Source organism: Dermacentor andersoni, chromosome 3 (genome assembly GCF_023375885.2).
Source record: "Dermacentor andersoni chromosome 3, qqDerAnde1_hic_scaffold, whole genome shotgun sequence".
Lineage (NCBI taxonomy): Eukaryota > Metazoa > Arthropoda > Arachnida > Ixodida > Ixodidae > Dermacentor > Dermacentor andersoni.
The window spans coordinates 7,015,308-7,032,234 of NC_092816.1; the positions used below are offsets into that span (position 1 = coordinate 7,015,308).

Sequence of the window (16,927 nt, forward strand, 5' to 3'; positions counted from 1 at the left end):
AGTTCTTTCTCCACGTGAAAGCACTCGCTGCGGACCCTGGATGCTCGCTTGATCGTCTGCACATGTTTGCGGGGGCGAAATGCGTCATGGTTTCCCAGACGACCCCAAACGCGACGTCGGAAGGTTGCCTTCGTTGCCTGCACACGTTTGCAGGGCAAAAAATTTTGTTGTTTCCCTGAAACCGCCCCGAAACGAGACCAGTTGTCGTTGAGGTGGTCCTCGCCGGTTGTTGGGCACAATGCCGGTACCCGACGCTTTCGTTCGCTACAGCCTAGAGGCCTGTTTGCGGTGGGCCGCATTACCGTAATGTGTGGTGGTTCGGTACGTTACCGGACCGACATAGCACAGGTTCGACTACTTCACAGGCTTGAACTCTTTCACTAACCTCGGCGTACGTTTGCCGCGCCTACTATGCGCACACATTCCGAAACCCCCGCAGCAGACGCAACCAAAGCGAGCCAATTAAATCTATCACTTGCCTATTACCTGAGGGCCTATTTCCCCCCATCTCACTCCTCCAATATTTTCATGACTAGTCTTCAAGGTTGTCACGTGACGCTCCATCCAAGTTTTTTTTCCTTCCTCCATGCAGCGGAACCATGAGGCGGAAAGCGGAGGAGGGGATGCGGCGAAAGCATCAGAAGCGTTGTGCGGCGACGATGGCCATGCGATGGCGCTAGTGTAGCGCGCGTCGTCCGGCAGGTCTGTCGGCGGCGGCTGCTGTGAATCGCGCCGCACTGCGCCCCATCTGCGTCGTGCCACATGAGACAGATTGTCCACGATAGCCAATATATCGCGAAATGAAAACACGTGTAGAGCTCCGCTCAAATTTAGCATTAGGGAGTTTCGTAATCGTCGGTGAGCTTTTTTTTTAATGGTGAAAGCGTTTTTGAACTACTTTATTGCTCGGGCGAAGCAGTTTCTTGGTTTTGTGCATAACTTCCTGATCTATGTATTCGGCATGTAGTGTTTATTAGCAATACCTTTTCCTATGTGTACCTACATGAAGCGCATCTGTCCTACGAATGGTTGGTTACTATGTTAGTGTTTGATCTCTTTTCGTCACAATTTTTTTTCATCACATGCTGCTTGTGCCCTTGTCACCATGTACAGAAACAAGGTTTTGTCAAGTTATTAACGCAACTTTTTTGGTCTACTTTTCATATGTATATATTCACGGATAATCCACCTTAATCTACCTTAATTCTCTTTAATACACAGTCACTTTAATCCACCCTGATCCATCTTAACCCGCCATAATCCACCTTATTCGATCTTAAGCCATCTTAATCCACTTTAATCCAATCGCTGATCAATCATTAATTAACTTTGGTAATCAATAATGATCTCTTATACACGGCTGGACATGGTTTGGTTCACTTCCGGCCTTTCTTGGGTCACGTGATATTTTCTGCACCTCACAACGCGACCTTGAAACATAGGGATCGAAGGCTTTCGCCTCTAAAAAATCGAGGGGCACTTAGTTATTCCAACGTGGATGAATGCGAAAGCTTCGGGGCCACCGCGCGATCCTTAGGTATTATGCCATAACGCAAGGTCGTGGGTTCGACTTCAACCAAAGGTTGAGGATTCGACTCCCACCAAAGGTCAAGGATTCGATGACCTTTTGGACCATCTGTTATTACGACAACGCCGACAACTACGCCGGATTTGCCACCTCGTGAGCCATATATTGCGATTTGGCATTAATTAACAAATGTTTAATGTAAAAGCATCCGGTATAACTCAGCACGGCTATACTATACGGTGCCATGCTTTGAATTACGCGTATGGTCAAGGTGTAGCGCTCGGATAATTGTTGGGAATGACGACACACAAGAGTAGAGAAAAGAAGCAAAACGAAAATCTGCCGTTATGAATTGCAGAATAATTTTGCGAAATTTTAATAGGTAGGAAGCGATTCACGAAATGTGGTGGGGCACAAAATGCGGTCCTGGCGTCTGCAAATAGGTCTGGAATCCCTTAAATTATGCAGTCGGCTCTGGGCAGTCAAAACGACGAATAAAGCAACCCGAAAATAGGGAGGTCGCGAGGCAAAAAGCAGGCTTTAGTGCAAAGAACAGTTGAAGCATGTGGAGGAGAAGCGACGGACGGTGTCTGCATACCGCAGCGCCGTGCTTACCTGGGGAAGAACATGTAGACTGGCCAAGGTGGAGCATAGGTACCCAAATGGCCATGAAAGATTCCTAGAAAACTTACTGGAGCGTAGGGTTAACCTGCATTGGAACTCGCCAAAATGGCTGGAGCAGAGATTTTAAATTATTTTTAATGTACTTAAGACAGGCGCTATGTAAAGCGTTGAAATTTTGATTAACAGGGGAAGGACAGCAGAGGGGACAGAAGAGAGAGCAGAGCGCTGTTCTCTCTTTTGTTTCCTCTGGTGTCCTTGCACCATTAATCAAAACATTAGAGCACGTCCTACCATCAAGCCCATTCTTAAATCATTCGTAATATGTAAAGCGCTTATCGTAATTGGATATGGAGGAAGTATAGTTTATGTATATTTCACCATGTTGTGGAGTTAATATGTATATAATCAACTTAATGTGTAAATTAAGATATTACTTGTATATTCACATTTACTTATGTTAAGTAGATTTGGCTGTTCACAAGCGACACTTAAAACGACATACGCCATGTTAGGCTCTACCTGGGTACTTGACATCTGTGAAGTAAAAGATACGGTTTTGGTGAAGACGGTTTCTTTATGTCTGCTTGTCGGCGAACTTTCGAATTTTCACTTGGCGCAGTAACTGCTGAATAGTCAGGTGACGCTGACATCAACAGCGTGCACTGCAAGCGGTCATCGCATGTATGGTAGGCATGCGCGCTCGAGTAATTATCGTAACATCGCCTCTGAGACCGTTATCAAATGGAAACCGAACTTCGACTTCTCAAAATTCGAAATGGAAATGTTCGGTTGGTGGCCGAAATGTAGGATATACGCGCGTGCAAGAATTGCTCCAATTTACTGTCGGTGTGAGCTATAGCGCTTACAAGTACTGTATACTGGCCGGGTGTTCCAGCTAAGGTTATCCAAGCTGTTAAAAAATAAAAAATAAAGATCAGGGTAAAAGTTACTGTTATAAGACATACGGTATTCGGTCGTCAGACATGATACGACAGAACTCTGCTGGTCTTATAATCGTATCTTCCACCCTGTTTATTTTTTTCTTCCTTTAATAGCTTGGCTAACTTTAGCTCGGACGCCCTAATGTCGACGACAGGTTCTAGCAGCAACAAATGTGTGCCAAACGTAGGAGATGTGTATCCTGACGCAGGCCCGGAGACGTTGTGACGAAGCCGCGGATCCTGTCGGACACGAGCATGTCAACGCAGAGCGTCTCCCAGGGGCCGTCGCCCGACAACAAGGGGGGGGCGAGCCGCAACAAGAGCATTTCGTTGCGCAAGCAGTCGCGCGAGGAATCACGCGGCAGCATTCGGCCCTCGTCCGCCTACGGTACACACGCATCCCGGTCATTACATTACGTGACAAAAGTAGGAAGGCGGTTTAACCTCTCGTTGACGCCGATTGAAGGCCCTGTGAGCGAGTTGGGTTTGAGATCGGGCCGGAGTCACTACCCCCGGAACTCTATCGCGTCGCGTGCCCTCGCGTGAAGGGAGTAAAAAGAGCGTCGTTCGGCCTAAATTTTTTCACTACCCTATCTTCTGCATCGGCCCGCATCCGCAGACTGCACTATTTTTGGTATAGGCCTAAGAAAGAGGCTAGAAAAACGCATACCCGATACGCAAGAGTGAGGGTAACTCGCCACCGGGAAGGCATTGTCTTCAAAAACGGGCAGAGTCAGTCGGCTTGCCGAGTTGGTTTTCACATTTCGACGCTGGCTGCACGGCGGTTCCGAACCGCGAGAAGCCGCGACTGCTATTTCCACCCACTCTTGCCAGGATTGATCTTAAACGAAATCCATAAATGGTCTCTCTGGTACTGAGACGGCTGATGAGAAGACCTTGCATACGAAAATAAATCACAGCAAATAAGTCCTGCAGAAATCTGAATGTGGATTCATGAAAGGTAAAAGTCCTCAAGAGCGCTCGCAAAGAAAAATATTCTGTGAGAGTGAAAGCTCGTCATGCTGCGCAAGCAGTCATTTATTTCCGACAGTCGGCAGAGGATGGTGTCCTGCATGTTCTAAATAAATGCAACACTAAGGCATAGCACAAAACAGCTGTTAAGGTAGAAGGCAGCATTGGAGTAATCACCAATGGGGTGGCGAACGCTTTCTCTTGGGCAAATTGAGTGCCGAGTATTTTCTCGCGCAGTCTTGGTTGGTCCAGTATGACGGGGAGGCCTGAGCTCCCATACGCTAGTATTCTCGCACAGTCTCGAGTGACCGAGACGAAGGAGCGGGGACTTCGAGTGGGGCTTCGCGCGATGATTGTCGTCGTCTGAAAAAAAAAAAAAAAGCGTCTTCCTGGTGAACCATACTCTGTCTACAGTCAGGCGTACCGTTTAAGTTGGTGTGATCATTGCGACCAGTGACATGGGACGTGCCGTAACGTTTGCGGCATACTGGTAATGTTAGCACGAGGCTAGCAGACACGGGGCAGAAAGTGCCACGCCAGTATTATGAAAACCAGGGAGGAAAAGTACACAGAAGAGATTCCGCGAGAAAACTAGCTTTACTCGCAACTTAAGCCCCCATGTCGATACATGCACATTAGCCTTCCCTTGTGTGAGCAGTCCACTACATTCGTAAACTTCGAGTAGGCTTTATCACGAAGACATTGCATGCTTCATATGCGCTTTTGCACGCGTGTGCATGTTGGGCTTTGCTCGACCTTGTTTATTTCTCTTTCAGTGTCTCTGAACGATGATTTGTCAAGGAAGCGGCGACAAATGAAGTGAGTAACGCAAGTCATGTCTCGGTGAGGCGGACGCCAGCGCAGACTTTCAGTGCATTTTCGCCGACATGCCACACGGATGTCAGCTACTTGCTCTCGTCTTTCCCATCTTCTCACATGCTAGCCGCGCTGCTTCCCATCTTTTGATGCCCAGAAGTTGAGTCTGCGTTATGCTACAATGCTCCATAATAGCAAAACCAAGCGAGTTTTGTTTGTTCGGACGCAACTTTCGCGGCGGCATCGCACTGATGATGGGCTGAAAGCAGCGGTGCATTTATGGCTTGAGCCGTCTCATTCACAAGATTTGTTCTCCAACAACGTCTGCGTATTGCTGAGGCGTGCATGGACACCCATAAAACGTGAGCAGTCTGATTAGCAAAACGACAGATTGCTCCTTGTAGTAATTTTCTGACTGTGCCTCGTTGAATACGAGGCACAGTCAGAAATGTGCTTCAGTGAGAAGGAAGTGTGCCACAGTCAAGTGTGCCTCGTTGAGAAGTGTGCTACGCAAGATAATATACCGGAATTGTAAGTTTCGAGTGCCGGCCTCCGGCTTGCCCTTACACCGCCTTGGTGACCAGCCGCTTGCTTCGCTCGTGATGTCCGTACCGGGTGCGCACCTGGCGTGTGAACGAAGCTGTCAGGTTAGCTTGCAACGAGGCTCGATGAGATTGTTCAGCGTAGTGTGTTCTGTACCCATTGCGCGTAAATCATTGCACGTGTGTATTTTCTGTCGGATTGTGAAAGTGGCAGTCAACGCTCGTTGACTTGTGTTGTACTGGATGTACGATCTTAATTAAGGAATATAACTTGAATTAAGCTCTGCACCCTTGCGTCGCTTAATGATTTTATCCAGGGAATCCTTTCGATGAAGGATTCTGAGGTATGGAGAAGGCAGGTGAGTTAATTGTAAAAAGTAAGTTTGCTTGACAGTCTTCCCAGAGTGTCTTTCCAGTTAATAGTGTGACACATGTACGTGCAAGTTTTGTGTCAAATCTGATGAAAAAATGCCTAGAAGTAAAAAATCGCTGACAGCAGTGACTCGTCTTTAGTAGCGCAAGCGTCATAAGAGACGCGAAATCCTGCGAATTGCGTAATGCCTTACATTTTGTCGCGTTAAGAGACACTTGCCACGTTTAGCACCGGTCAAGAATATATTGTTTATATCTGCCTGCATCATAATCTCGTTAACTATCATGGTGCAGAACCGGAAAAACATATGGCTCTATTTGGGTTCAGCGCGCTACGAGTTCGTTCTGGTTCAGATAGACAACCATGTAAAACGGTTCAGTACAGTAAACATTGTCCTGCCCTTGGGCGAAATACTGCAGAGTGCCATCGACTTGTCCGCATGGCGCAGGGTTTGTCAGGAGGCGGCACACGAGAGACAGAGCTCGATGTTTCTCACACAGCTATCAATGAAGTTGCATAGCCACAGAAGCCGTAAACAGATGAAGACGCTCGTCTTAGTGTCGTCGCAGGAGAATGGGGCGGGCGGTGCGGAACCTCGATGCGTCCTCTTTCCGGCGTTTTATTTTCACCCCCGCTGAATACAGGAAGAACAATAGAAGTTTATAGGGGCACTCTAATACTAAAGGTTTCGAGTCGAATCGCAAATATGAGTACTAGAGAAACACGACTGGTCAGTATCGAATAGAATATCACGTATTTGCGATTTCCTAAAAAAGAAAGAAAGTGAAAGGAAGAATTTCACGGGGCCTTTTCGGCAGTAAAAGGCTTTTTTTTTACCTGTATATCGTGATACAGTACGATTACATATGGTGCACGATGGCATTGAAAGCAATAAAGCAAAATGAACAGGACGTCCCAAATGCATATGTAGTAGAGTGTATAGTGCTCATTGAAAGAGCAAATGACTATACTACAGCGTTGTGCATCATTTGGATGGTATTCAAACATGATGAGATTGGTCAACTAATAAGCTTAAATACTTGTCTAGATCGAAACAGCGATATCACTGGCTGCCTAGTCAGACGAGACATGCTTACTCCCCAAAGTATGGCAACTATTGTGCATAACTGACCAGGAACTCGATCGTATGCACAAATGAATATTCGACAACTTCGAATAGTGAATTCTCTAATCGAGAACATTCGATTCGTATTCAATATTCTTACCCACCTAGTCAAGAATACTAGTGCATAACAAAGGTTTTCTAGCGCACGAAAAGGGACGAAAGACAGTGGCAAGACGCGGACACAGCGCTGTGTCCGCGTCTTGCCACTGTCTTTCGTCCCTTTTCGTGCGCTAAAAAAACTCAGTTATGGAATACCAACACGTCCTAACCTACGCTCTCTCAAGAATACTAGTGTTATGAGACGTATAAGCGCACGGATTCGTAAAATTCGCACGGTCACAACCGAATTATCGTGACGTTTATTTTTTCCTAAATAGACTGTTTTAGTTTAGCTTTTCTAACCAAACGTAAACGCATTACATACGTAGAGAAATAGCGTTGTCATCACTGGGCATGCTCTGAGCGTTATTGGGCTTCTGCGGTTTACGCGCGCTATGATAACGTGCGTTGTTCGGTGGGTCTGACGTTCGACTGTTTACGTACGTTAAGAAATTTAAGAAAGTACGTTTTTACGTACGTTAAGAAAGTACGTTGTCGAATTCCCGGCCACGGCGGCCGCATTTCGATGGGGGCGAAATGCGAAAACACCCGTGTACTTAGATTTAGGTGCACGTTAAAGAACCCCAGGTGGTCGAAACTTCCGGAGTCCTCCACTACGGCGTGCCTCATAATCAGATAGTGGTTTTGGCACGTAGAACCGCACAATTTAATTTTTTTTCTTTTTTAGCGTTGTCGAACATGGCGACACCCATTGCTCTCGCTTCAGCGTGAATTCTCGTGATGGCTGCGTTCTGACTCGCGCTTCTCGCCAGTAACTATTGAAGTGACCTTTCGCTTTCTCTAAACTCAACTGAACAGTTAGTTATGAGCGCATAGCGCGTCCAATTTATAAGATCGAATTCGGCGATTCCAGCGCCCGTACGCCTAAGGAGACGCGTCGGCATAGCAACAACTGTATGATCGCTAATGGATTGTCTTGGCTTGGATACGTTAGGCACGAGACACCAGACGCGCCCTGTTTTATAACGTCTTACGTTTGCGTTCCCGTGCGGTAAACTAAAGACGCGCACTGTAACGTCCCGCAAAGGTGATTGCGTTTAACGTACGTAAGGCGACAAACACTATTCTAAACTGTCTCGTGCCACATCAGAGGCTCTGCAGAGGTAAATGCAGAGGTAAAATCCCTTGATAATTTGAAAGTAACCACACTCTTTGAACTCTGCCGCCGCCGCGCGACCTCCTCGCCTGCTCCTCGCCCCTTGCGCGTCCCCCCCCCCCCCCCCCCCCCCGGCGCCAAACCAGTCTTGCCCCCGTTTTTCTGCACGACGATTGGTCTCCCTGCCGTTGCTCTCGGAAACGCGCGGATCTTCAGTTTTGCTTGTGTTTTTCTTTTTCGTCCGCGCCATTTTTCTCCTGAGCACGGCTGGCTCGGCGCTTTAGCTCGGCGTAGCGAACGTTGTACGCTGTGTTTCCTGCCGTATAGACCTCAGACTCTGCCCAGGCGGCGCTGCGGAAAAACCCGTCACCAGCGCCCCCATCGGAGCCTTGGCGCGAACTGAGTAGTGCAAGGAGCGAAGGTGCATAAACCACAATGGACCCTTCTCTTTCGTTTGTGTTGAGGCACGGTTTCCTAAAAATCAAGGACCTGGAAAGCTTCATCTGCCCAAAGGAAGCTTGGCAGGGCGAAGTACGTGTACAATATAAAATGAAGTGTGAAGTGTTATTTCGGCGTGCTGCAACTCGCAAGTACTGAGAGCATCAAGTTTGTCTGTAGGCATATCAGCATAAAGATCTAAGCATTTCAAATTGTTTCATATTGAATATGTCCTGAACACAAGACTTATTAAGTATCTCCTATATTTATATCTATTTTATCGTAATGTCTTGTCTCGCAATTATTTACAGAGTAAATCATTTCATAGCCTTTTCCAGGGAAGCAAACAAAAAACGTTTTCCAAGGCAGCAAATAGCGTGCGATTATAACGAAAGTAAGCTTCCTACAGTGCCTACGCGCTGCATCTTTCTTTCTCGCAGTAGCTACAACATCGCTCAGTACCTTAATTTGAGCTTTTTGCAGACGCTTCGAGCAACAAGCGCGCACAAATAAATGTAAATAAATGCGACATTTTTTTCTTTACACATGTGCGTTATTTTGCATTTACTCATCCAGTGCTCCTACCGCAACGTTATTGCTCACATTTGAAAAACGCAGTCGAGCAGGCTCAGCACAAATGCGAAGCGTGTTTGTTGTATCGCCGCAGGACATACAAAATACCGAAAGTAGAAAATAGCTCGCGATGCAACGATGCTCTAGAACAGGATTTTGAATTCATAAACTAACCAAAATGTTTGGTTAAGCTTACCTGCCAGATCTCTCCGTTCCACTTGTTGAGTCAAGCGGAGACGGACGTCTGTTAAAAGGCGGAGATATCGATGGCACATAAGCAAGATGGTTCGCAACGTTGATTTTTCTGTTACCAACGAAGTGGCGGCTGCAGATTCTAGCGTTTTCGCTTAGTGACCACGGTCCTCCGTCAGGGCTACGCAACACAATTACAGAAGAACAAAATTGTCGCACTTTCTCATGCGAGCCGCTGTGTTGTGGAGAATGCAAGTAATCCGATTACCCAACAGGTTGAACGGGGCCCGTATCCAGCGCTCTCACCTTTCCCCTTCCTACGATCGCGATGGAAATCGGTAAAACTGAACGTTGTTATTCCGTCCTTCACGTTCATGGCAATTCACAACACAACAGTAGCGTCGATTGCGGCGTTTCTTTGTAGCGCGCGGAGCTATCGCGGTTGCCGCCGTTACTGCCATCAGTCTGACGAATGAGCCAGCAAGCGCTTTATGGCAGTTCGGAGGCGCGTCCGACTAGCGTAGAAATTCATAGCTCTCTGTCTGGGTGTTAAATGCGCAAAACGCTCACCATATGGACCAAAATCTAGTTAAATCGTTGTTTCGCAGTCGCTAGCTGCATAGGCAATTTAGCAAGGGAGTCGGGCTTCGCACTACTCAATTACTGCCTCTTCGCACCGGCAGGTGGCGCTACGCGTCTTGCAAAATTCCAGAGTATGACGTCCTATGTGCTAGCGCTATGCCGTGCTGTTCCGCATATAACTGCAGCAAGAAGCCTAAAGATGGTTATGCGGTTTTTATGACACCACAAGGAAAGCGTGACGGCTTGCTCAGGAAGCAGTGGCTGCATAGCACTGGCCGAATGAACTTTGTTCCGACAAAGAACTGCGTTGTTTGCTAGGTGAGGCGTCTTTCTTATTGCTCGTAGCAAAGCATCTCGTAATGCATCTAGTACTTCTTCCGGCCTGCTCACCAGCGTTTTTGTTGCGGCAATTTGTACCTTGCATAAAAACGCAGTTGTCCTCAGTATGCTTAATATTCTGGGGCGGCTGCATCACCTCGCTCGGTGCCAACTGTTGTTATTCAGTCGGAAGTGCAGCATTATAGATTCTACTTTGCACCCTGAAAAAATTAGTGGCAAGTATACCCGTGGTATTCCAGGTGATGAGCATTGGCTAGTCCACATTGCGTTTTTTTTTTTTTAGTTTTAAGGCGAAAGCCTGTAGATCTCTGTTTTAAGGACGCGTTGTAAACTGGAAGTATCACGTGGCCCAAGGAAGGCAAGAGGTGACCTAAAACATGTCCACACCTGTATAAGAGAGTGGTTACCCAAGTTAATTAATGAATCATTAGTGATTGAAAAAGGTGGATTACGGAGGATTAAAGTTGATTAGAGTATAATAAAGAAGATTAAGGTGGATTACAGTGCTTTAAGAAGGATTAAGATGCATGAATAAAGTTTAAGGTCGGATGAGGATGATTGAGGCGGATTATGGTAGATCAAGGTGAAGGGTTGATGAAAGGGTATTCAGTTCAGTTCAGTTTCAGTTTTATTCGTCATTCCAAAACAATAAGTAAACAACAAATAGTATGCAGACGAGGGTCCCAAAGTCAATGACTGCAACGGGACCCTCGGTTCTAAAAAGAAAAAAAGAAAGATGTATACAAAACGTAGGTTAACGCAGCAAATATAAAAGAGTACAAGGAAAACAAATGAATGCGCGTAATGCAATACATTAGTAAGAGACAACAAACGAAAAAGTACATATATCAAAAAGCATAATTATACAGAGAACATATTATAGGACATGAAACTATTTACAATAAGAAATAAAGCATCTTAACTCATGTTTGAATATATTCAAAGATGACGTTAGTTTAAGTGAATGGGGTAGGTCATTCCATATTTTTAAAGCTGAAAACGAGGATGCCATTTTCCCATAGTTAGTGTTACATTTAGGTAATAAGAAGTTGTAATTATGCGCAAACCTAGTGTGGTTGGTATTAGTGAGTAATTTGTAGGCCACAAATTCGTAAGGAAGCTGTTTGTTAAGTAGCTTAAAAAAGAAAACGCTTAGATGATACTTAAACAAGCCAGATACAGGTAGTATAAAGTTTGCCTGGAGTAGCGGGAGAGCAGTTGAGTTAAAGGAACTGTTGGTGATAATGCGAATAGCCTGGTTCTGTATGTGTTGAATAGACGAGAGGTGGCAGTTATACGTATTTCCCCAGGAAGCAATACCATAGATGATATGACTGTGAATGAACGCAAAGTATAAAGATAATAATGCGTGTTCTGAAAAGAATGCACGTGATTTTATGAGAGCTCTTATGCCGAAAGCTGTTTTCTGTTTAATAAACGCAATATGATTAGTAAATTTCAAGTGAGGATCTAATTTTATGCCAAGGAACAAAACACAGTCCGCTGCAGAAATAAGGTGACTGTCGAGAGTTACTCGGGGGAAAAACGGCACGATCTTCTGCTTTGTTTTAAATAACATGAACTGAGTTTTGAGAGGGTTTAAAATTAAATGATTTAAACGACACCATTCAACAACTTTTGCTAGTTCATTGTTCAGCTTAAGGAGTAAGGTTGCTAATGAGTTATCAGACATGGAAATAGTGGTATCATCAGCATATAGAATGGCATTAGAAAGGTCAAGAACATCGGGTAAATCGTTAATATAAATGCAAAATAACAAGGGTCCCAGTATTGAGCCCTGTGGTACCCCTTGATTAACAACTTTCGACTCGGAATAAGCGCCCCTTACACAGACTGTTTGCTCACGGTCATGTAAGTAATCTTTAAGAAAAGTTAAAGCTGGACCTGTTATACCTAAAGATTCTAGTTTGGCAAATAAAATGGTATGATTCACAGTGTCAAAAGCTTTAGTAAAATCTAAAAATACTGAGCCAACAAATTTACCACTGTCAATAGAACACCTTATGTAATCGGTTAAGGCAATAAGAGCTAAGCTCGTCGAACTGCCAGGACGGAAACCGAATTGACAAGATTTCAACAACTTAAACTTTGTTAGGTAACTGTTTACACGTTTCAGAAATAATTTCTCGATAAGCTTACTAATTGAGGACAAAATGGAGATTGGGCGATAATTAGACACAAGAGATTTATCACCTTTTTTAAAGACAGGAATTACTTTTGCCTTCTTAAGCGAACTTGGAAAGGTACCACATTTAAAAATTAGATTAATTATGCTGCTTAGTGTTTCCGCAATGCAAGGGGCAACAAGTTTTAATTGATAGGCAGAGACATTATCTAGACCTGGGCAAGTGTTTTTTAGATTTAATATAGCAGAACAGACCTCATCGGCTGTGACGGGAAAAAGAAAGAATGTGCGATTGCAACGGTTACATGGATAGGAAGAGGCTATCGGGCAATTACTGTACACTTCATGGAAGTAATCACTGAACGAGTTAGCTATGCAAGACGATGCAGTGCAAGTGTCATGTTTATAAGTTATTTTATCAATGGTTCTACTAGCCTGGGGAACATTCAAAAAGTCGTTGAAAAGTTGCCATTGTTTCTTAGGATTATTTTTAGCTTTGCAGAATTCTTTCTCGTAATAAAGCCGTTTTGATTTTTTGAGTAGGTTGTTCAACATGGTATTGTATTTTTTATAGCGATGCGCTAGATTCACATTGAACGGCTGTTTTTTAGTCTTCCTGTAAAGATTATCTTTTTTACGCATGCTCGTTAACAAACCTTTAGTTATCCAGGGATTACGTGGGAATTTAAACTTTTTTTTGCATTTGACAGTTGTAGTGCTAGCGCGCGCAGCCTTCAAAAATAATTAAGACCGATTAGGGCGCATGAGCAAGGATTAGGCAGGATTAAGGTGGATGAAGGAATACTAAGGTCGATTAAGGTGGATTAACGGGAAGTAGGGTTGATAAAGGAGTATTAAGACCGATTAAGATGGATTAGTGTAGATTAAGGTGGATTAGGGACCATGGAGCTGGATTAGGTTTGATAGAGGTGGATTAGGGTGTATTAAGGTAGATTTGGACTATTAAGCAGGATTAAGTTGGATTAAGGAGCATGAATAAGGATTAAGATGGATGAAGGAGGATTAAGGCGGAGTGTGGTGGATTAGGGTTGATAACGGAGGATTAGGACCGTATAAGGTAGCCTAAGGTGCATTAGGGGCGATGTAGGTGAATTACGGTGGATTAAGGTGGATTGGGGGTATTAAGCTGGATTAAGGTGGATGAAGGAGGATTAGGGTGGACTAAGGTGAATTAGGGTTCATTGAGTATTAAGATCGATTAGCATGGATTAAGCGGAATTGGGTTGATTAAGGTGATTACCAGGGATTCAGGCGGTGTAGGTCGATTAACACTGAATATGGTGGATTAAAGTAAAGGGTTGGTGATACGGTATTAAGACCGACTAGGGTGGATTACGGTGGATTAGTGTGCATGAACAGGTATTAGGGAGTACTAAGGTGGATGAAGGAGATTTAAGATCGATTAGGGTGGAGTATAGTGAATTAATGTTGATAAAGGAGGATTAAGACCTTCATTCTCTTTAATGCACCCTAGTCCACCATAATCCTCCTTAATGCACCTTAATCCTTCCTAATCGACCTTTATCCGTCTTCATTCACTTTAATCCACCCTAATCTACTATAATCGTCCTTAATGCACCTCAACCCACCTTCATCCACCCTAATCTACCTTCATCGACCTGAATCCACCCTAATCCTTCATTCAATTTAACCCACCATAACCCACGAAAGCCCTCCATAATGCCCCCTAATCTACCTTCATCGACCTTAGTCTACCCTAACCCTCCTTAAAATTCTCCTTAATCGACCCTAATGCTTCCTCAGTCACTTCTCCCTCCCTACCCTATTCCACTAGTCTAGTCCACCCTATTCCACTATAATCGTCCTTAATGGACCTTAATCCGCCCGAATCCACCTTCATCTACCTTAGTCCACCATAATCCGCCTTCATTAACTTTATACCACCCTAGTCCACCATAATCCTCCTTAATGCACCTTAATCTTTCTTAATCCGCCCTTATCCTTCTTAATTCACTTTAATTCACCCTAATACACTATAATTATGCTTAATGCACCTCAACCGACCTTCATCCACACTAATCCACCTTCATCGACCTTAATCGAACCTAGTCCTCCTTTATGCACCTTAATCCACCTTAACCTTCTTTCATCCACCTTAATCCTTCCTAATGCACCTTAAACACCTTCATTCACCCTAATCCACCTTCATCGACTTTAATCCACCATAATACACTTTATTCCTCCTTAATACACCCGAATTCATCTTAATCCAATAACTAATCAATCATTACTTTGCTAATCATTAATCATCTCTTATACACGGGTGCACATGCTGTGGTTCGCTTCCCGCCTTCCTTCGGTCACATGATATTTTCTGTAGCCGACAACGCGGCCTTGAAACAGAGGTCTAAGGCTTTCACTTAATAAGCCACATACAAAGGGATGTATCACAAGCAATACTAGATCAGACGCACAAAGTAAAGCATGTCATCATGCGGCAGAAAAATTGTCTGGAGTATAAACTCGCCTCAAAGCTCCCTTTACATCGGTATACCCCGTTCATAAGGCCTTAAGAAAAAAACGACCTCATAAATGTTGCCTCCAGCATTATCGATGCTGTTACTAGCATTTCTCAAGATTTTCCAACCCCACTGGGGCGCGCAACTGACCCAAAACAACACGCCTCCATAGAACTCTGCGGCCCGTCCGCGGCAGCCCAGGAGAAAAAGCGTGTCGTGCGCAGGGCGGGCGAGGAGAATCGAGGAGGAAAGCGCCGTGAGGAGGAGAGTGTCGCTACTTTCAAATTATCAAGGGGTTTTATGCAGAGGCTGCTTAGAGCGCCAGCAAGTGGCAGAAGGCAGAAGAACGTCCGCTTGTGGCGTCATTTATTGGCGGCCAGAATAACCAGGCATGGCCGATAGGCAAGTGCCCACTAGAATTAGCGGGAGCCCCCCCCCCCCCCCCCCTCCTCGCATGACTGTTGCGCAAGGAGCGGGACCTGCAGCGCAACGTCTGCTGCTAGCAAACCGCAATGGATACGCAGGAGCACTTGAAACGTAGAAGCGCCAATTAGCTCTTCCGCCTAACGACTACCGGGCGTACGTTAACATACGCCCGGTAGTTATTAGGTACTCCTGACGCACCTATATTAATGCGTAAGCATTCTAGGGCTCCTTCCCTCGGAATTTTGTCCGGCCGGCCGTCCGTCCGTCCGTATGTTTTTCTGTCGTTAACGCCTGACACGATGCACTGCATTCATAGGTATACTTGAGGTCCTGCGGAGGTGTATATGAGAATGCCTTATGGCTACGTATGACTAATGAGACATGAATTTTACTATGTATAGTGAGTACTGAGAAGTATAAGTGTAAGTAAGGTTAATAAAGACTAATAAGATTAGGATAAAATAGTTAAGTGTAACGACGATTAATTGAGGGTAATTAGAAATGCTGAGACTAATTAAAATCAATTTATGCTAAATTATTAGACTACTAAAAGGTTACTAAGGTTAAGTAAACGGAGCCTAGTCAAGTATCGAGGGTACCTTGAGATTAGTTAAACCTAATTAGGTAATCTTAATTATTGATTACAGGTATAAACGTATTTATCATAACTTTATCTAACATTAATTATAATTAAACAAATGTCGTCATTATAGAAATTAAGCCTGGATAATAAATATCAAAATAATTACGTTTATTTACCTAAGCTAAAGTTTCAATTTAGTGCTCTTCTCTCCTAAACCGCTCAAAATCTGGTGAGGTTTATTCATGCTATGGGGGAGTGGGTAGCCAGGGCTCCATACTGCAAAAAAGTACGCAGAAACTCTACTGGAGTTGTCAAAGTGTGCATAAGCCTAACTCCAAATTTAAGTTGGCCCACCGTCAAATTTCAAGTTGACCCACCTCCAAATTTCTCCAAGTTTCGAGTTGGCGCACCCCCACAATTTCAAGTTGGCCCACCCCCAAACTTCAACTTGGCCCACTACCTCATTTAATTTCCAGGTGGCCCACCTCCATATTTCTCCAAATTTCAAGTTGGCTCACCCCCAAATTTTAGGTTGGCGCATCCCGAAATTTAAATTATCCCACTCCCAAATTTATGTTGGCCTACACCCAAAATTTCAAGTTGGCCCACCCCTACTGCAGGTTTCCCCATGCATTTGCTGTGAACGCTATGCATCTCCATGGTTATTCTGTCTAACCAAATTTTTTAATTGTTCCTGATCGCTTATAAAGCTACCAATCATCTACATTTACACTATTATAATGATTCAATTTGGCAACTTCGTACATTGCACATTTTTGTGCAGATACAAGGCATTACACTTTTCGCGTGGCGGACAGATCTTGCTGCAGTGCGTCAATCACTTCAGTTGGCGATCAACGCCGTGGACAAATATCTCGGCAGCATAGGGCTTCAGATCTCGGCGTCAAAAACCGAGGCGCTACTAATTCACCCCCGTGCGAGCCGTGCACGCCTCGAAGTGCCAACTCTCTCGCTGCTCAGAAGCCCCCTCCCGTGGCAGAGAAAAGTC

At 44.7% G+C, this 16,927-nt stretch overlaps 1 protein-coding gene across 1 annotated transcript in view; it reads left to right on the forward strand.

Moving 5' to 3' along the window:
- The first annotated feature begins 1,619 nt into the window (after positions 1-1,619).
- Positions 1,620-16,927, forward strand: part of LOC140216321 (uncharacterized) — an 84,209-nt gene continuing 68,901 nt past the window's right edge. Inside the window, exons 1-3 of the mRNA XM_072286695.1 lie at positions 1,620-1,681; positions 3,303-3,481; positions 4,842-4,884. Of these exons, the coding sequence (XP_072142796.1) occupies positions 1,620-1,681; positions 3,303-3,481; positions 4,842-4,884 (284 nt within the window). The remainder of the gene's footprint in view (positions 1,682-3,302; positions 3,482-4,841; positions 4,885-16,927) is intronic.